General features: G+C 52.5%; 1 protein-coding gene across 2 annotated transcripts; it reads left to right on the top strand.

Moving 5' to 3' along the window:
* The first annotated feature begins 20 nt into the window (after positions 1–20).
* On the top strand, positions 21–19,665 carry LOC129861244 (minor histocompatibility antigen H13-like). 2 transcript variants are annotated; one of them, XM_055932484.1, is made up of 13 exons: positions 21–404; positions 1,360–1,395; positions 2,310–2,408; positions 3,295–3,377; positions 3,494–3,582; positions 3,684–3,769; positions 4,309–4,434; positions 4,781–4,838; positions 6,175–6,258; positions 6,434–6,470; positions 6,965–7,067; positions 7,179–7,264; positions 18,228–19,665. In XM_055932484.1, exons 1-13 carry the CDS (start codon positions 177–179, stop codon positions 18,307–18,309), a joined length of 1,197 nt encoding a protein of 398 aa, XP_055788459.1. In that variant the 5' UTR covers positions 21–176; the 3' UTR covers positions 18,310–19,665. The 2 variants fall into 2 exon arrangements, with proteins under 2 accessions (XP_055788459.1, XP_055788460.1); XM_055932485.1 differs by lacking the exon at positions 1,360–1,395 and having other exon boundaries at positions 22–404.
* The last annotated feature ends 551 nt before the right edge of the window (positions 19,666–20,216 follow it).

Below are 20,216 nucleotides of genomic sequence, written 5' to 3'. Positions count from 1 at the left end.
AGTACGGGTTTGAAACGATATTGACAAGTGAACAAACAAGGAAGAGGCTTGTCAATTGCCAGAGTTAGGAAACGTGGCCTTAGCAAAGGAGAATCCAACATTAGTAGAAACGAGCTGTCTTGATAGCAGGCAAATAGCGTACACGACTCCGTTGGGTTGGTGGACAACTTGCAAACATGGCCGATGTTAATCAAGAATCGGTCTTACCGAGCGAAACTTCACCTCCCGCTCTGGACGGACTGAATGCAACCGACTCAAATGGTACCGACGCTGTCAACGCGACAGTGGCCAAGTTTGTGGCGACACCGGAGGGAACAGCACTGGCATATGGCAGCCTTGTGTTCATGGCCCTGTTGCCCATCTTCTTCGGTGCACTGCGGTCCGTTAGCTGCGGCAAAAGCAAGGTAATGTTAACATGAATGCAATTTTACAAGTAAGTACCTAGGTAGTTTACTCAGCTAGCTAGGTTCCCACTGTTAGCTAACTGTTGGGCCATAAACAGAGGCAATGATCCTCATTCCCCTGTCAGTCTGTCCAGTGCACACGTATCGTGAAACACTAGCCAGCTGTCACTCACCTTCCACAATCAGTGTTTGTGTTCCATATCCAGACCAGTATGATGTAACTAGCCAGCCAGTTATCTAATCATGGCTAGGTAACTACAGTGAATGACTGGCATGCCTTGACTGGGGCTATCAGTGCACCATATGTTCATCTTATTTGCCTGGTAGTTTACTCACCTAGCTAACTAGATTAGTTTATTGTTGATAGTAGCCAATATTATTTTTTTTATCATGACATTGAGCTAGTTCGCAAGATGTTTTCGAATCATTTCAGCCAGGAGGGTGTTACTGACAAGTCTTGTAGCAGGTGATTGAGATGTGTACAAGGTTGAGCATTTTGTTTTGGCGTGTGTATAATCGGGATAGGTTTAGATTGTTTCAAAGTTAAATTCTAGCTAGTCTTTTAAAAAATTCTCTAAGGCTCCTGTGCTCCATGTATAGTAGGAATATGCTAATCCTAGTTTGATTCTCTTAACTACACGTGTCCTTACTGCCATCACTTCTGGTCTTTCAGTCGGTGGGTGGACGGAAACCGATGATGCACGACCTGGTTGTCTGATGACATGACCGATTAGAGAGGACAGGCTTCTTGAGTGGCGTGAAACTAAACTAGCTACTTTTCTGGTGGTGTGGTTAACTAACTTGCACTCTGCTAAAGAGCGTTTCATGTGTGGTGTTGAATTGTGGTTGGTTGCTGCCTCATCCAGAATCTCGCTTTGCGCTTACTATAGATTACTTACTATACCCTTTAAATATACTCCGTTAATGACTTTCTGTGTACTTATTTCGTCCTTAGGTTGCTGGAGAAAATGGTTGCGATTATGAGTACAGAGTGAGTATTAGAACTGATGATCAGAACAGTCAGATATTTTTATTATTCTGACACATTGTTCGTGGCAATCTGGAAGATGCGTCATGACAGTGTCGCTATGCGTGTATGTTTCCCATCTGTGTGTGTGAAATCATTCTGGTTATTAGGCACCGAGTGTCAAGGTGTGGGCCTCATTGTCCTGCTTTGCCCATAATCAATGAGCATGTGGGTCTGTTTGGTGTACAGGTTAAGGCCCCTGGACCAGAATCCCACTGAACTGGGTGGGTGTACGCTGATAAGGGTCAATGACTGTGCTCAAGAAGAAACTGGCACAGATGGTGATAAGTCAAAGGCCTCTAGTATTTTACTGGAGATGAGGTCTTTAGAGTTGGATGGGATTAATCGCTCGCCCGTTGCAGTCCTGTCTTGTTCCTTGCTGCTCATCGCACCACATTGACCCATTTTTAATTATATTCCCTGTGCAGATTTGCTCATTTCATTCAGTTAGGCCTATCTCTAGTGGGACACGAACATGTGACCTGCCTGAGTTTGTCAGTCACCTAACTACTTATTTTGTGATGAATTAGTCTGTGATGTGATGAAACAAAGATGGTCTCTTTAAACAATCAATTCTAGTGCTTTCTCTTTTGAAGTGGAACTTTAGCAATGTGCATTTTTTCCCGGATTCAAAATGGGGCTCATAGGTGGTAGGCCCTCCTGTTGGCCGCCGCAGAGACACCATTTAGCTGTTTTTAAAGCTAAGTTACGGCTTTTCTACACATTGGACATAGGCGACCCCAAAAAAAGTGTCCCCCCCCCCCCCCCAAAAAAAATAACCCTTTGCATATTGATTATTTAGTGTGTTTTGAAGGAACTTAGGAAGCGTGCTGCTTATGCTTGTCCACTCAAATCAACCTTTGTTTCTCTCTCCTCAGAACTCCTCAGACATGCCAGAGACCATCACAGGCAGAGATGCTGCACGGTTCCCCATCATTGCCAGCTGCACCCTTTTCGGCCTCTATCTTTTCTTCAAAGTGAGCATCATCACCCCCCCCCCCCCCCCCCCCTCCTCCCTGCATCACTTGTTTTTGTCCTGAAATATTTCCTGCAGTATTACAATGTAGTAATCTACTGCTATTCACTCCAACAATCTCCCACATACACTGTACCTCTGCTTTACTGTACTCCCTTTTTCCCTTTTACTGTATTCCCTTTTTCCCTTTTACTGTATTCCCTTTTTCCCTTTTACTGTATTCCCTTTTTCCCTTTTACTGTACTCCCTTTTTCCCCTTTACTGTACTCCCTTTTTCCCTTTTACTGTATTCCTTTTTCCCTTTTACTGTATTCCCTTTTACTGTACTCCCTTTTTCCCTTTTACTGTTCCCTTTTTCCCTTTTACTGTATTCCCTTTTTCCCTTTTATTGTATTCCCTTTTTCCCTTTTACTGTATTCCCTTTTTCCCTTTTACTGTATTCCCTTTTTCCCTTTTACTGTATTCCCTTTTTCCCTTTTACTGTATTCCCTTTTTCCCTTTTACTGTATTCCCTTTTTCCCTTTTACTGTATTCCCTTTTTCCCTTTTACTGTATTCCCTTTTTCCCTTTTACTGTATTCCCTTTTTCCCTTTTACTGTATTCCCTTTTTCCCTTTTGCTGTATTCCCTTTTTCCCTTTTGCTGTTTTCCCTTTTACTGTTTTCCCTTTTACTGTTTTCCCTTTTACTGTTTTCCCTTTTACTGTATTCCCATTTTCCCTTTTACTGTATTCCCATTTTCCCTTTTACTATATTCCCATTTTCCCTTTTACTGTATTCCCATTTTCCCTTTTACTGTATTCCCTTTTTCAGCTCTCTGATTTTAAAGTGAGCGAGACTAGTGCTGTTTAAGTGGAGTAGTCCTAAATTGGTTTTGTTTCAATCATAGGTTTTCTCTCAAGAGTACATCAACTTGCTGCTGTCAATGTATTTTTTTGTCCTGGGGATTTTGGCACTGTCTCATACAATGAGGTGAGAGCTTTGTTTCATCACTTTATTAGCTTCTCCTTTCACTTTATGACATTGGATATAGCCTGAAAGTCTCAACATCATTTCTGCCCCCCCCCCCCCCCCCATCTGTCCATTAGTCCCTTCATGAACAGGATCTTCCCTGCTAACATTCCCATCAAGCAGTACCAGCTGCTCTTCACTCAGGGCTCGGGAGAGACCAAAGAAGGTGAGGTGGAAACGTTATGAGCGCTAGAAGCAGTAATATGGTTAATACACTGTAAAAGCATGTGTGTTTTAATATGTCACTGATTACCCTCCCTCCAACAGAGATTGTCAACTATGAGTTTGACACCAAGGACATGATCTGTCTGGTCATCAGCACTGTGGTTGGGGTCTGGTACATCCTCAAGAAGGTCAGTTAAAATGACAGTATATTAAGGATGTGTGTGTTTTTAGCCTTTTTGAGGGTAATGGTGTAAGCCTATAGTTAGTCCTAGAAAATTCCCTCCAGTTTAATACTCTTGTGGTTGTGTTCATCTGAGTTTGTCTTCGTATATTATTTCTATATGCCATTTAGCAAACTATTGTATCCAAAGCGACCTAGTCATGTGTGCATACATTTCACATATGGTTCCTAGTCTTCTGTCTGTGTGGGTGTTGTGTATGTTCTTCTTTGAACATGTGATCTTTGGTTCTTCTTTGAACATGTGTTCTTTGGTTCTTCTTTGAACATGTTCTTCTTTGAACATGTGTTCTTTGGTTCTTCTTTGAACATGTGTTCTTTGGTTCTTCTTTGAACATGTGTTCTTTGGTTCTTCTTTGAACATGTGTTCTTTGGTTCTTCTTTGAACATGTGTTCTTTGGTTCTTCTTTGAACATGTGTTCTTTGGTTCTTCTTTGAACATGTGTTCTTTGGTTCTTCTTTGAACATGTGTTCTTTGGTTCTTCCCAGCACTGGATTGCCAACAACCTCTTTGGCCTGGCGTTCGCCCTGAATGGGGTGGAGCTTCTGCACCTGAACAACATCAGTACTGGCTGCATCCTGCTGGGGGGGCTGTTTGTTTATGATGTCTTCTGGGTAAGTCTACCACATCACCCCAATACTGTACTACCAGGTTATAGCCCAGCGGGGTTTACTACAAAGCAGGATCAATGAGTTATCCAGCTACTTTGATAAACAACTATTGATGTTCAGGGTCATTAAGAAAGCTGAACTTTGGTATGTGTTTTTGGTTGAGTCAATTAGACCATGCCAATTTCAAGTTTATCTTAAATATTTCGATTGATAGATATCCAAATGTTGAAACAAGGTAGATGGCTAACTCATTGATTCTGCTTTGTAGTAAATCTCTCGGGCCTGTCAAAGCGTTAAGCTGGGTGTATTGACTCACTTGAATAAACAAACACAACCGTTATCCCTGTAGGTATTTGGCACCAATGTCATGGTTACTGTGGCCAAGTCGTTCGAGGCACCCATTAAGTGTGAGTAAAGGGACTTTTTTTGTATTTTTTTGTAAAGTCATTGCAGTCAGTATTTTATAGACAGTATTTAATGTTTAACTTTAACGGGTGTTATGTAAATGTCTGAAGCCATACACTTCACTTTTAGTTAGACTGCCTGTGAAAAGCTACATCTATCAAACCAAAGGTGTGGACTAAGTGAAATGCTTACTTACGGGCCCTTCCCAATGCAGAGAGAAGGGAAGTAACAGAAAAATGTTACGTGTAATAATAGATACGTGATGAGTAGCGATAACTTGGCCGAATATATACAAGGGGTACCAGTCCCAAGTTAATGTGCAGGTGTACGAGGTAATCTGTACGTACGGTCACTGTGGGAATGATGTCGTCGACAGACTAAAGAAGCCGGTGACTGATGTGGTAAACTCAATGCCATCGGATGAGTCCTTAGAATAATATTCTAGTCTGTGTTAGGGAAATAGTCCTGTATCTTAGCATCCGTTTCTTTGGAACACTTCCGTATTGGGCGCATCACTGGTACTTCCTGTTTAAGATTTTGTTTGTATGCAGGAATCAGGAGGATGGAGTTATGATCAGATTAGCCAAATCGAGGGAGAGGAGGAGCTTTGTATGCGTCTCTGTGTGAAGCAAAGGTGATCAAGAGTCATTTTTTGCTGGTAGAATTTAGGTCAGACGGATTTCAGTTGTTTTGCATTAAATTACCGTTCTGGCCTCTAGGAGCGCCGCCTCTGGATGAGCGTTTTCTTGAGTGTGCTCTCAGTGACCGCATCTATTTGTGGCGGTTAATAGACGGCTATGAAAATATATAGATAACTCTCTTGGTAAATAGTATGGTCTTAGTATGGTCTACAGCTTATCATGAGGTATTCTAACTCGGGACGGCAGAATCTTGAGGCATCCTTAATATTAGCGATTGCGCACCAGCTGTTAACAGACATGCACAGCACCTCTCTTGTGCTTACGTCTGCCTTTATATTGCCTTTCTCTTCCGAGTGTCGGGATTAGAGCCTGGTCCGGGGTGAACCGTATGTCCTGTGCCTTCGACTCGTTCAAGTAGAAATCTTCATTCAAAGTTGGTGATGTCCAGAAGCTCTTTTTTTGTGAGGCAACACTGGCTGAAACATTAGGTCCAAATAAAGCTAAGATCAGCGGGAAAAAACAGACAAAATGGTCGAATTGGTCAGGAGCCCTTAAAACATCTGCTGTACATTCGGCGCCATTTTAATACTCATGCCAGGTACTGTGTGTGTGCTCTATTGGTCTCTGTAATCAGATCACATCTGACGACACGGTGACAGCGATTTCTTCCTCTCTCTCCCCCTTCTCTTCATCTCAGTGGTGTTTCCCCAGGACCTGCTGGAGAAGGGTCTGGGCGCCAGTCAATTTGCAATGCTGGGCCTGGGAGATATTGTCATTCCAGGCAAGTAAACATTCTCTTCCCTCAACAGTAGCGTCTAATTTTACATACAAATTGGCTTGTCACATCCACTAGGTAATGGTAGTTCTTCAGTATTAGATCCACCTCCAGTACACCTTATTTTATTCTGATAGCTCTGAGCACTCTGTTAATGTTAATATAACATGTTATTTTTCAGGTATCTTCATTGCTTTACTTCTCCGCTTTGATGTCAGGTGAGCTCTAACTCTTTTCTATCATGGCCCATATCCTCCCTCTCCCTACCTGTAATGTTCTGTCTCTGCCCCCTCTAGTCTGAAGAACATGGCCCATATCCTCCCTCTCCCTACCTGTAATGTTCTCTCTGCTTCCTCCACTCTGAAGAACATGGCCCATATCCTCCCTCTCCCTACCTGTAATGTTCTCTCTGCTTCCTCCAGTCTGAAGAACATGGCCCATATCCTCCCTCTCCCTACCTGTTATGTGTGTAATGTTATGTCTTTGCTCCCTCCAGTCTGAAGAACATGGCCCATATCCTCCCTCTCCCTACCTGTCGTGTGTAATGTTCTGTCTCTGCTCCCTCCAGTCTGAAGAACATGGCCCATATCCTCCCTCTCCCTACCTGTCGTGTGTAATGTTATGTCTCTGCTCCCTCCAGTCTGAAGAACATGGCCCATATCCTCCCTCTCCCTACCTGTCGTGTGTAATGTTCTGTCTCTGCTCCCTCCAGTCTGAAGAAGAACACCAGGACCTACTTCCACACCAGCTTCCTGGCCTACATCTTTGGCCTGGGCCTGACCATCTGGGTCATGCATACCTTCAAACACGCCCAGGTGAGAGGCACTGATTCCCAGGTCACACTAATGACATGCAGGTCAAAGGGTCACCTTTATGTCGACTTGGCTGGTACCAACTGGTTGTCTTGTCTCTCTCTTCCTTCCCAGCCTGCCTTGCTGTACCTGGTCCCAGTCTGTATTGGATTCCCAGTGGTTGTAGCTCTGTTGAAAGGAGAACTGACTGAGATGTTCAGGTAATAGCACCTACCCTGTTTCCATCCTGGCATTTCTTTAACCAGCCAAGCTCACGCGTCAGCCTCATCACCAGTGCTAGTGATCATTTAGTCTGTTTCAAATCAAATCAAATCATTCACCATGCAGCACCAGATGGCGCTATTGGTTGTCTGTCTCTTAGCTTGACAAATGATCTGTCTCTCCAAGATCATTTAGCATGGAGACGGAGATACTATCTTCAATCATCATCCAACTGTTCCTCCAGACTCAAAGATCATTTACATGATTACAACAATATATTTTATTTAAAATTTCTTACTGAACACTTATTTTAATTTTTTCACTTCTTAAAGCCTTTTTGTTTAAGGGCTTGTAAGTAAGCAGTACACTAAGGTCTACACCTGTGGTATTCGGCGCATGTGATAAATACAATTTGATTTGATATCATTCTTCTCACCCAGTGCTGTTTGGAGTATTGTGTGTTCATGTAAATGCTCCTACTGGTTCAGGGCCTTGGCCTGTTAGCCCCTACTCTCAGCCCTGTGGCTGTGGAGGGGTGACTGCTGCCTGTTAGCCCCTACTCTCATCCCTGTGGCTGTGGAGGGGTGACTGCTGCCTGCTAGCCCCTACTCTCATCGCTGTGTAGGGGTTACTGCTGTCTGTTAGCCCCTACTCTCATCCCTGTGGCTGTGTAGGGGTGACTGCTGCCTGCTAGCCCCTACTCTCAGCCCTGTGGCTGTGTAGGGGTGACTGCTGCCTGCTAGCCCCTACTCTCAGCCCTGTGGCTGTGGAGGGGTGACTGCTGCCTGCTAGCCCCTACTCTCAGCCCTGTGGCTGTGGAGGGGTGACTGCTGCCTGCTAGCCCCTACTCTCATCCCTGTGGCTGTGGAGGGGTGACTGCTGCCTGCTAGCCCCTACTCTCATCCCTGTGGCTGTGGAGGGGTGACTGCTGCCTGCTAGCCCCTACTCTCAGCCCTGTGGCTGTGGAGGGGTGACTGCTGCCTGCTAGCCCCTACTCTCAGCCCTGTGGCTGTGGAGGGGTGACTGCTGCCTGTTAGCCCCTACTCTCATCCCTGTGGCTGTGGAGGGGTGACTGCTGCCTGCTAGCCCCTACTCTCATCGCTGTGTAGGGGTTACTGCTGTCTGTTAGCCCCTACTCTCATCCCTGTGGCTGTGTAGGGGTGACTGCTGCCTGCTAGCCCCTACTCTCAGCCCTGTGGCTGTGTAGGGGTGACTGCTGCCTGCTAGCCCCTACTCTCATCGCTGTGGAGGGGTGACTGCTAGCCCCTACTCTCATCCCTGTGGCTGTGTAGGGGTGACTGCTGCCTGCTAGCCCCTACTCTCATCGCTGTGGAGGGGTGACTGCTAGCCCCTACTCTCATCCCTGTGGCTGTGGAGGGGTGACTGCTGCCTGCTAGCCCCTACTCTCATCGCTGTGTAGGGGTTACTGCTGTCTGTTAGCCCCTACTCTCATCCCTGTGGCTGTGTAGGGGTGACTGCTGCCTGCTAGCCCCTACTCTCAGCCCTGTGGCTGTGGAGGGGTGACTGCTGCCTGCTAGCCCCTACTCTCATCCCTGTGGCTGTGGAGGGGTGACTGCTGCCTGCTAGCCCCTACTCTCAGCCCTGTGGCTGTGGAGGGGTGACTGCTGCCTGCTAGCCCCTACTCTCATCCCTGTGGCTGTGGAGGGGTGACTGCTGCCTGTTAGCCCCTACTCTCATCCCTGTGGCTGTGGAGGGGTGACTGCTGCCTGCTAGCCTCTACTCTCAGCCCTGTGGCTGTGGAGGGGTGACTGCTGCCTGTTAGCCCCTACTCTCAGCCCTGTGGCTGTGGAGGGGTGACTGCTGCCTGCTAGCCCCTACTCTCATCCCTGTGGCTGTGTAGGGGTGACTGCTGCCTGCTAGCCCCTACTCTCAGCCCTGTGGCTGTGGAGGGGTGACTGCTGCCTGCTAGCCCCTACTCTCATCGCTGTGGAGGGGTGACTGCTAGCCCCTACTCTCATCCCTGTGGCTGTGTAGGGGTGACTGCTGCCTGCTAGCCCCTACTCTCATCGCTGTGGAGGGGTGACTGCTAGCCCCTACTCTCATCCCTGTGGCTGTGGAGGGGTGACTGCTGCCTGCTAGCCCCTACTCTCATCCCTGTGGCTGTGGAGGGGTGACTGCTGCCTGCTAGCCCCAACTCTCATCCCTGTGGCTGTGGAGGGGTGACTGCTGCCTGCTAGCCCCTACTCTCAGCCCTGTGGCTGTGGAGGGGTGACTGCTGCCTGCTAGCCCCTACTCTCATCGCTGTGGAGGGGTGACTGCTGTCTGTTAGCCCCTACTCTCATCCCTGTGGCTGTGGAGGGGTGACTGCTGCCTGCTAGCCCCTACTCTCATCCCTGTGGAGGGGTGACTGCTGCCTGCTAGCCCCTACTCTCATCCCTGTGGCTGTGGAGGGGTGACTGCTGTCTGTTAGCCCCTACTCTCATCCCTGTGGCTGTGGAGGGGTTACTGCTGCCTGCTAGCCCCTACTCTCATCCCTGTGGCTGTGGAGGGGTGACTGCTGCCTGCTAGCCTCTACTCTCATCCCTGTGGCTGTGGAGGGGTGACTGCTGCCTGCTAGCCCCTACTCTCAGCCCTGTGGCTGTGGAGGGGTGACTGCTGCCTGCTAGCCCCTACTCTCATCCCTGTGGCTGTGGAGGGGTGACTGCTGCCTGCTAGCCCCTACTCTCATCCCTGTGGCTGTGGAGGGGTGACTGCTGCCTGCTAGCCTCTACTCTCAGCCCTGTGGCTGTGGAGGGGTGACTGCTGCCTGCTAGCCCCTACTCTCATCGCTGTGGAGGGGTGACTGCTAGCCCCTACTCTCATCCCTGTGGCTGTGGAGGGGTGACTGCTGCCTGCTAGCCCCTACTCTCATCCCTGTGGCTGTGGAGGGGTGACTGCTGCCTGCTAGCCCCTACTCTCATCCCTGTGGCTGTGGAGGGGTGACTGCTGCCTGCTAGCCCCTACTCTCAGCCCTGTGGCTGTGGAGGGGTGACTGCTGCCTGCTAGCCCCTACTCTCAGCCCTGTGGCTGTGGAGGGGTGACTGCTGCCTGCTAGCCCCTACTCTCAGCCCTGTGGCTGTGGAGGGGTGACTGCTGCCTGCTAGCCTCTACTCTCAGCCCTGTGGCTGTGGAGGGGTGACTGCTGCCTACTAGCCCCTACTCTCATCGCTGTGGAGGGGTGACTGCTGCCTGCTAGCCCCTACTCTCAGCCCTGTGGCTGTGGAGGGGTGACTGCTGCCTGCTAGCCCCTACTCTCAGCCCTGTGGCTGTGGAGGGGTGACTGCTGCCTGCTAGCCCCTACTCTCAGCCCTGTGGCTGTGGAGGGGTGACTGCTGCCTGCTAGCCCCTACTCTCAGCCCTGTGGCTGTGGAGGGGTGACTGCTGCCTGCTAGCCCCTACTCTCAGCCCTGTGGCTGTGGAGGGGTGACTGCTGCCTGCTAGCCCCTACTCTCAGCCCTGTGGCTGTGGAGGGGTGACTGCTGCCTGCTAGCCCCTACTCTCAGCCCTGTGGCTGTGGAGGGGTGACTGCTGCCTGCTAGCCCCTACTCTCAGCCCTGTGGCTGTGGAGGGGTGACTGCTGCCTGCTAGCCCCTACTCTCAGCCCTGTGGCTGTGGAGGGGTGACTGCTGCCTGCTAGCCCCTACTCTCAGCCCTGTGGCTGTGGAGGGGTGACTGCTGCCTGCTAGCCCCTACTCTCAGCCCTGTGGCTGTGGAGGGGTGACTGCTGCCTGCTAGCCCCTACTCTCAGCCCTGTGGCTGTGGAGGGGTGACTGCTGCCTGCTAGCCCCTACTCTCAGCCCTGTGGCTGTGGAGGGGTGACTGCTGCCTGCTAGCCCCTACTCTCAGCCCTGTGGCTGTGGAGGGGTGACTGCTGCCTGCTAGCCCCTACTCTCAGCCCTGTGGCTGTGGAGGGGTGACTGCTGCCTGCTAGCCCCTACTCTCAGCCCTGTGGCTGTGGAGGGGTGACTGCTGCCTGCTAGCCCCTACTCTCAGCCCTGTGGCTGTGGAGGGGTGACTGCTGCCTGCTAGCCCCTACTCTCAGCCCTGTGGCTGTGGAGGGGTGACTGCTGCCTGCTAGCCCCTACTCTCAGCCCTGTGGCTGTGGAGGGGTGACTGCTGTCTCTTAGCCCCTACTCTCAGCCCTGTGGCTGTGCAGGGGTGACTGCTGCCTGCTAGCCCCTACTCTCATCCCTGTGGAGGGGTGACTGCTGCCTGCTAGCCACTACTCTCAGCCCTGTGGCTGTGGAGGGGTGACTGCTGCCTGCTAGCCCCTACTCTCAGCCCTGTGGCTGTGGAGGGGTGACTGCTGCCTGCTAGCCCCTACTCTCAGCCCTGTGGCTGTGGAGGGGTGACTGCTGCCTGCTAGCCCCTACTCTCAGCCCTGTGGCTGTGGAGGGGTGACTGCTGCCTGCTAGCCCCTACTCTCAGCCCTGTGGCTGTGGAGGGGTGACTGCTGCCTGCTAGCCCCTACTCTCAGCCCTGTGGCTGTGGAGGGGTGACTGCTGCCTGCTAGCCCCTACTCTCAGCCCTGTGGCTGTGGAGGGGTGACTGCTGCCTGCTAGCCCCTACTCTCAGCCCTGTGGCTGTGGAGGGGTGACTGCTGCCTGCTAGCCCCTACTCTCAGCCCTGTGGCTGTGGAGGGGTGACTGCTGCCTGCTAGCCCCTACTCTCAGCCCTGTGGCTGTGGAGGGGTGACTGCTGCCTGCTAGCCCCTACTCTCAGCCCTGTGGCTGTGGAGGGGTGACTGCTGCCTGCTAGCCCCTACTCTCAGCCCTGTGGCTGTGGAGGGGTGACTGCTGCCTGCTAGCCCCTACTCTCAGCCCTGTGGCTGTGGAGGGGTGACTGCTGCCTGCTAGCCCCTACTCTCAGCCCTGTGGCTGTGGAGGGGTGACTGCTGCCTGCTAGCCCCTACTCTCAGCCCTGTGGCTGTGGAGGGGTGACTGCTGCCTGCTAGCCCCTACTCTCAGCCCTGTGGCTGTGGAGGGGTGACTGCTGCCTGCTAGCCCCTACTCTCAGCCCTGTGGCTGTGGAGGGGTGACTGCTGCCTGCTAGCCCCTACTCTCAGCCCTGTGGCTGTGGAGGGGTGACTGCTGCCTGCTAGCCCCTACTCTCAGCCCTGTGGCTGTGGAGGGGTGGCTGCTGCCTGCTAGCCCCTACTCTCAGCCCTGTGGCTGTGGAGGGGTGGCTGCTGCCTGCTAGCCCCTACTCTCAGCCCTGTGGAGGGGTGACTGCTGCCTGCTAGCCCCTACTCTTATCCCTGTGGCTGTGGAGGGGTGACTGCTGCCTGCTAGCCACTACTCTGAACCCTGTGGCTGTGGAGGGGTGACTGCTGCCTGCTAGCCCCTACTCTCAGCCCTGTGGCTGTGGAGGGGTGACTGCTGCCTGCTAGCCCCTACTCTCAGCCCTGTGGCTGTGGAGGGGTGACTGCTGCCTGCTAGCCCCTACTCTCAGCCCTGTGGCTGTGGAGGGGTGACTGCTGCCTGCTAGCCCCTACTCTCAGCCCTGTGGCTGTGGAGGGGTGACTGCTGCCTGCTAGCCCCTACTCTCAGCCCTGTGGCTGTGGAGGGGTGACTGCTGCCTGCTAGCCCCTACTCTCAGCCCTGTGGCTGTGGAGGGGTGACTGCTGCCTGCTAGCCCCTACTCTCAGCCCTGTGGCTGTGGAGGGGTGACTGCTGCCTGCTAGCCCCTACTCTCAGCCCTGTGGCTGTGGAGGGGTGACTGCTGCCTGCTAGCCCCTACTCTCAGCCCTGTGGCTGTGGAGGGGTGACTGCTGCCTGCTAGCCCCTACTCTCAGCCCTGTGGCTGTGGAGGGGTGACTGCTGCCTGCTAGCCCCTACTCTCAGCCCTGTGGCTGTGGAGGGGTGACTGCTGCCTGCTAGCCCCTACTCTCAGCCCTGTGGCTGTGGAGGGGTGACTGCTGCCTGCTAGCCCCTACTCTCAGCCCTGTGGCTGTGGAGGGGTGACTGCTGCCTGCTAGCCCCTACTCTCAGCCCTGTGGCTGTGGAGGGGTGACTGCTGCCTGCTAGCCCCTACTCTCAGCCCTGTGGCTGTGGAGGGGTGACTGCTGCCTGCTAGCCCCTACTCTCAGCCCTGTGGCTGTGGAGGGGTGACTGCTGCCTGCTAGCCTCTACTCTCAGCCCTGTGGCTGTAGAGGGGTGACTGCTGCCTGCTAGCCCCTACTCTCATCGCTGTGGAGGGGTGACTGCTGTCTGCTAGCCCCTACTCTCATCCCTGTGGCTGTGGAGGGGTGACTGCTGCCTGCTAGCCCCTACTCTCAGCCCTGTGGCTGTGGAGGGGTGACTGCTGCCTGCTAGCCCCTACTCTCAGCCCTGTGGCTGTGGAGGGGTGACTGCTGCCTGCTAGCCCCTACTCTCAGCCCTGTGGCTGTGGAGGGGTGACTGCTGCCTGCTAGCCCCTACTCTCATCCCTGTGGCTGTGGAGGGGTGACTGCTGCCTGCTAGCCTCTACTCTCAGCCCTGTGGCTGTGGAGGGGTGACTGCTGCCTGCTAGCCCCTACTCTCATCGCTGTGGAGGGGTGACTGCTGTCTGCTAGCCCCTACTCTCAGCCCTGAGGCTGTGGGAGGGGTGACTGCTGCCTGCTAGCCCCTACTCTCAGCCCTGTGGCTGTGGAGGGGTGACTGCTGCCTGCTAGCCCCTACTCTCATCCCTGTGGCTGTGGAGGGGTGACTGCTGCCTGCTAGCCCCTACTCTCATCCCTGTGGCTGTGGAGGGGTGACTGCTGCCTGCTAGCCCCTACTCTCATCCCTGTGGCTGTGGAGGGGTGACTGCTGCCTGCTAGCCCCTACTCTCAGCCCTGTGGCTGTGGAGGGGTGACTGCTGCCTGCTAGCCCCTACTCTCAGCCCTGTGGCTGTGGAGGGGTGACTGCTGCCTGCTAGCCCCTACTCTCAGCCCTGTGGCTGTGGAGGGGTGACTGCTGCCTGCTAGCCCCTACTCTCAGCCCTGTGGCTGTGGAGGGGTGACTGCTGCCTGCTAGCCCCTACTCTCAGCCCTGTGGCTGTGGAGGGGTGACTGCTGCCTGCTAGCCCCTACTCTCAGCCCTGTGGCTGTGGAGGGGTGACTGCTGCCTGCTAGCCCCTACTCTCAGCCCTGTGGCTGTGGAGGGGTGACTGCTGCCTGCTAGCCCCTACTCTCATCCCTGTGGCTGTGGAGGGGTGACTGCTGCCTGCTAGCCTCTACTCTCAGCCCTGTGGCTGTGGAGGGGTGACTGCTGCCTGCTAGCCCCTACTCTCATCGCTGTGGAGGGGTGACTGCTGCCTGCTAGCCCCTACTCTCATCGCTGTGGAGGGGTGACTGCTGTCTGCTAGCCCCTACTCTCATCCCTGTGGCTGTGGAGGGGTGACTGCTGCCTGCTAGCCCCTACTCTCATCGCTGTGGAGGGGTGACTGCTGTCTGTTAGCCCCTACTCTCATCCCTGTGGCTGTGGAGGGGTGACTGCTGCCTGCTAGCCCCTACTCTCATCCCTGTGGCTGTGGAGGGGTGACTGCTGCCTGCTAGCCTCTACTCTCATCCCTGTGGCTGTGGAGGGGTGACTGCTGCCTGCTAGCCCCTACTCTCAGCCCTGTGGCTGTGGAGGGGTGACTGCTGCCTGCTAGCCCCTACTCTCAGCCCTGTGGCTGTGGAGGGGTGACTGCTGCCTGCTAGCCCCTACTCTCATCCCTGTGGCTGTGGAGGGGTGACTGCTGCCTGCTAGCCTCTACTCTCATCCCTGTGGCTGTGGAGGGGTGACTGCTGCCTGCTAGCCTCTACTCTCATCCCTGTGGCTGTGGAGGGGTGACTGCTGCCTGCTAGCCCCTACTCTCATCGCTGTGGAGGGGTGACTGCTGCCTGCTAGCCCCTACTCTCATCGCTGTGGAGGGGTGACTGCTGTCTGCTAGCCCCTACTCTCATCCCTGTGGCTGTGGAGGGGTGACTGCTGCCTGCTAGCCCCTACTCTCATCGCTGTGGAGGGGTGACTGCTGTCTGTTAGCCCCTACTCTCATCCCTGTGGCTGTGGAGGGGTGACTGCTGCCTGCTAGCCCCTACTCTCAGCCCTGTGGAGGGGTGACTGCTGCCTGCTAGCCCCTACTCTCATCCCTGTGGCTGTGGAGGGGTGACTGCTGCCTGCTAGCCTCTACTCTCATCCCTGTGGCTGTGGAGGGGTGACTGCTGCCTGCAAGCCCCTACTCTCATCGCTGTGGAGGGGTGACTGCTGTCTGCTAGCCCCTACTCTCATCCCTGTGGCTGTGGAGGGGTGACTGCTGCCTGCTAGCCCCTACTCTCAGCCCTGTGGCTGTGGAGGGGTGACTGCTGCCTGCTAGCCCCTACTCTCATCCCTGTGGCTGTGGAGGGGTGACTGCTGCCTGCTAGCCCCTACTCTCAGCCCTGTGGCTGTGGAGGGGTGACTGCTGCCTGCTAGCCCCTACTCTCAGCCCTGTGGCTGTGGAGGGGTGACTGCTGCCTGCTAGCCCCTACTCTCAGCCCTGTGGCTGTGGAGGGGTGACTGCTGCCTGCTAGCCCCTACTCTCAGCCCTGTGGCTGTGGAGGGGTGACTGCTGCCTGCTAGCCCCTACTCTCATCGCTGTGGAGGGGTGACTGCTGTCTGTTAGCCCCTACTCTCATCCCTGTGGCTGTGGAGGGGTGACTGCTGCCTGCTAGCCCCTACTCTCAGCCCTGTGGAGGGGTGACTGCTGCCTGCTAGCCCCTACTCTCATCCCTGTGGCTGTGGAGGGGGGACTGCTGCCTGCTAGCCCCTACTCTCAGCCCTGTGGCTGTGGAGGGGTGACTGCTGCCTGCTAGCCCCTACTCTCAGCCCTGTGGCTGTGGAGGGTGACTGCTGCCTGCTAGCCCCTACTCTCAGCCCTGTGGCTGTGGAGGGGTTACTGCTGCCTGCTAGCCCCTACTCTCAGCCCTGTGGCTGTGGAGGGGTGACTGCTGCCTGCTAGCCCCTACTCTCAGCCCTGTGGCTGTGGAGGGGTGACTGCTGCCTGCTAGCCCCTACTCTCAGCCCTGTGGCTGTGGAGGGGTGACTGCTGCCTGCTAGCCCCTACTCTCAGCCCTGTGGCTGTGGAGGGGTGACTGCTGCCTGCTAGCCCCTACTCTCAGCCCTGTGGCTGTGGAGGGGTGACTGCTGCCTGCTAGCCCCTACTCTCAGCCCTGTGGCTGTGGAGGGGTGACTGCTGCCTGCTAGCCCCTACTCTCAGCCCTGTGGCTGTGGAGGGGTGACTGCTGCCTGCTAGCCCCTACTCTCAGCCCTGTGGCTGTGGAGGGGTGACTGCTGCCTGCTAGCCCCTACTCTCAGCCCTGTGGCTGTGGAGGGGTGACTGCTGCCTGCTAGCCCCTACTCTCAGCCCTGTGGCTGTGGAGGGGTGACTGCTGCCTGCTAGCCCCTACTCTCAGCCCTGTGGCTGTGGAGGGGTGACTGCTGCCTGCTAGCCCCTACTCTCATCCCTGTGGCTGTGGAGGGGTGACTGCTGCCTGCTAGCCCCTACTCTCAGCCCTGTGGCTGTGGAGGGGTGACTGCTGCCTGCTAGCCCCTACTCTCAGCCCTGTGGCTGTGGAGGGGTGACTGCTGCCTGCTAGCCCCTACTCTCATCCCTGTGGGTGACTGCTGCCTGCTAGCCCCTACTCTCAGCCCTGTGGCTGTGGAGGGGTGACTGCTGCCTTTTAGCCAAAATAATGGTGCTTAGACACTCAGCTTGGGCAACCACCTGTGCTGGGACTGGGCTGGTGAAGGAGGAGAAACATTCCCCAAACCTCTCCCGCCAGCAATGTGTCCTTGCTTGATAATCACCATGGGAACATGTGACCTTGGGGTGGCACAATATGTGGAGAGAGGCTAAGAGACCTGGGTGTCAAAGGTGACAGTGCCAAGGCTTCGTACCAACTGACAACCTGCCTTGTCAGTGTACTTTTGACTTGTTCCTGTCTCTCACTGCTTGTGTCTCGGACTAGACAAACTTTATATTCACTCATTCTCTGTTTACTTCTCCGCTGTGTTCAGTCTGGCTCGGCAGAGCACCCACCACCTCTCTCCCAGGCAGGTACTCCCCACTTCTCCCTTTCCCACTCTCCTGTCCTGCCACCCCTGTCATCAACCCTGGCTTTCAGTCTCCCTCTGTCTCCTTTTAGTTAACCAGGTCCTGTCTGGTCCAGACGTTTAAGCCCAACCCTTTTAGTTAACCAGGCCCTGTCTGGTCCAGACGTTTAAGCCCAACCCTTTTAGTTAACCAGGTCCTGTCTGGTCCAGACGTTTAAACCCAACCCTTTTAGTTAACCAGGTCCTGTCTGGTCCAGACGTTTAAACCCAACCCTTTTAGTTAACCAGGTCCTGTCTGGTTCAGACGTTTAAACCCAACCCTTTTAGTTAGCCAGGTCCTGTCTGGTCCAGACGTTTAAGCCCAACCCTTTTAGTTAACCAGGTCCTGTCTGGTCCAGACGTTTAAGCCCAACCCTTTTAGTTAACCAGGTCCTGTCTGGTCCAGACGTTTAAGCCCAACCCTTTTAGTTAACCAGGTCCTGTCTGGTCCAGACGTTTAAACCCAACCCTTTTAGTTAACCAGGTCCTGTCTGGTCCAGACGTTTAAGCCCAACCCTTTTAGTTAACCAGGTCCTGTCTGGTCCAGACGTTTAAACCCACCCATTTTTATCTTCTCAAGTATTGTGCGTTTCTTTGGTTGAGTCTGATTCAGATACCCCTTAAGTCATCTCAAGGGCTGCCGCTAAGATGTGTCTTATCTATTTGTCCGAGTCCCGGGCCAGCATTGGAATCATCACTCCTCTCCCATTGGTTGTTTTTTGGTATCAGCACGTAGCATGTTAATTTGGAATAAATTGTGCCTTAGTGAAATCAACGTTTTGTTCATCCTGTCTTTCCTGGTCTCTGTAAAAACATTTATTTTCTGCCCCTCTGACAGGTATGAGGAAGTGTCTGTAAAAACATTTATTTTCTGCCCCTCTGACAGGTATGAGGAAGTGTCTGCGGAAGATGCTGCTGCTGCTGCTAAAGAAGAGACTACTACACAGGTTGAGAAAAAAGACAAATGACGACAAAGGTCCTACAAGGTCGTCCATCACTCTCTGGCACCACGTTCACAGCAGCCCTCCTTTCTATACACATCCTAGAAGGTCGTCCATCACTCTCTGGCACCATGTTCACAGCAGCCCTCCTCTCTATACACATCCTAGAAGGGTGTTCATGTTTCCCAGGAGTTGTGTGCTGTACATGGAAGTGGATGATTTGTATTAAATATTTGTTATAACATTGGGAAATGTTGTAGTTTAAGTGTTTTGTAAAACAGCTTTTTGGTGCCTATGTTTTCCTTGTTTTTGTATTCCTTTCCCTTTTGCATTCTCATATGATATTTCTTGTTTCCATTTCATTTGATTCGCCAGTATTTTAAACTCATATGCTTTACTATTTTCTTTTTGGGTAAATCTGAGATCACAGGAAGCTGAACATTTTAGAAATTGCTCTCGGAGTCTCAGATAACGGGGGTCAAGTTTGGTGGTTTAGTTTGGTTTCTGTCCAGTCTTGGTTTGCTATAGGAATCGCTTCCTCATCGAGAATGAAACATCATTGGACGATGTGAAGGAGGCTGGAGATGAGTCTACGATTGTCATACACATGCTTTAGAAGGAACTTTACCTTTGCTACTGTCCCCTGGCCTGGAAGTAGGCCTAAATACCTTACCATTCTCAAGGTATAATTGTGCCAATTTGGTAGTGCATGTAATTACATGCCGCCTGACTTGTTGACCAGTGTAACTAATAATAGCTTAGAATTCTGATCAGCTTATTTAAGGAAGTAACTTGTGCAATCATGATATCACATTTTGATATTTGTATGGACATTTGCTATGACACAATGAGATTTCTGAGAGTCATACTTCGCCATACTCAGTCATATCCAATCAGATGAGTCTGTTATATGGAAATAATGTATTCGTATAGAAGTGGGTTATGTCCTGTTCAGTGACTGAGAGGTACCTGCAGATGGAGACCAGTGTCGACAGAACCATATCTCCTCGGAGAGAGGAGCCCCAGGGGATCGAATGATTCCTCTTGCTTTAGGTTGGGATTGTGCGGCTTTGATTATGTATAAGTTCTGTCCTTTTGCAGAATGGAGCAGTGTGTTTCAGGCCCAGATAGAAAGGGAGTGGGGGGGGGCTTTTTCATGTTAGGGATTTAAGATTGAGCAATTCTGTAGTAATGTGTTTAGGTGAAGATCATGCTCTGCCTGGTGAAGTTTAGTAACCCTGCTATCATTTCCAATAAATTTACAATTTTTTTCCCCCTATTCTACTTGTGTAATTCAAAGTTTATTATGAGCCGTTGTTTATGAGCTGATATCTATTTTTATTTTCAATAAATGTTGGTGTATATCACCGTAGAGAAGCATAACCAATGTGTAGGTCTTTAGTTTTGTACTGAAGTAGACACCCACACATGGGTTTTTCTGGTTATTTTGAATAAATTCTACAGTTAAGTGCTTTCTGGGCTGTAGGAGGGTTGACTTTTTCTACATTTTAGGTTACAAACTTATTTAAAAAAAATATATCTACATAATGCCCCATAATGACGACATTTTTTTAAAGAAATGTTTGCTAATTTTATAAATAATTGATGTCACATTTACATAAGTATTCAGACCCTTTACTCAGTACTTTGTTGAAGGACCTTTGGCAGTGGTTGCAGCATCGAGTTTTGATTATGACACTACAAGCTTACCTTCTCTGCACATCCTCAAGTTCTGTCAGGTCGGATGGGGAGCGTTGCTGCACAGCTATTTTCAGGTCTCTCGAGATGTTTAATCGGGTTCAAGTCCGGGCTCTGGCTGGGCCACTCAAGGACAGAGACTTGTCCGAAGCTATTCCTGCTTTGTCTTGGAAGGTGAACCTTCGCCTCCGTCTTAGTTCTTGAGCACTCCAGAGCAGGTTTTCATCAAGGATCTC

Source organism: Salvelinus fontinalis, chromosome 8 (assembly GCF_029448725.1).
Source record: "Salvelinus fontinalis isolate EN_2023a chromosome 8, ASM2944872v1, whole genome shotgun sequence".
NCBI lineage: Eukaryota > Metazoa > Chordata > Actinopteri > Salmoniformes > Salmonidae > Salvelinus > Salvelinus fontinalis.
Note: the sequence above shows the minus strand (reverse complement) of the source record. Positions and strands in the feature narration are given on the sequence as shown.

Bases quoted from the DNA above. Each gene is read 5' to 3' on its own strand.
- LOC129861244 (XM_055932484.1), top strand. From the start codon at position 177: ATGGCCGATGTTAATCAAGAATCGGTCTTACCGAGCGAAACTTCACCT. The intron at 405-1,359 runs GTAATGTTAACA...TTTCGTCCTTAG, and splicing joins TTAGCTGCGGCAAAAGCAAG to GTTGCTGGAGAAAATGGTTG. The intron at 1,396-2,309 runs GTGAGTATTAGA...CTCTCTCCTCAG, and splicing joins GTTGCGATTATGAGTACAGA to AACTCCTCAGACATGCCAGA.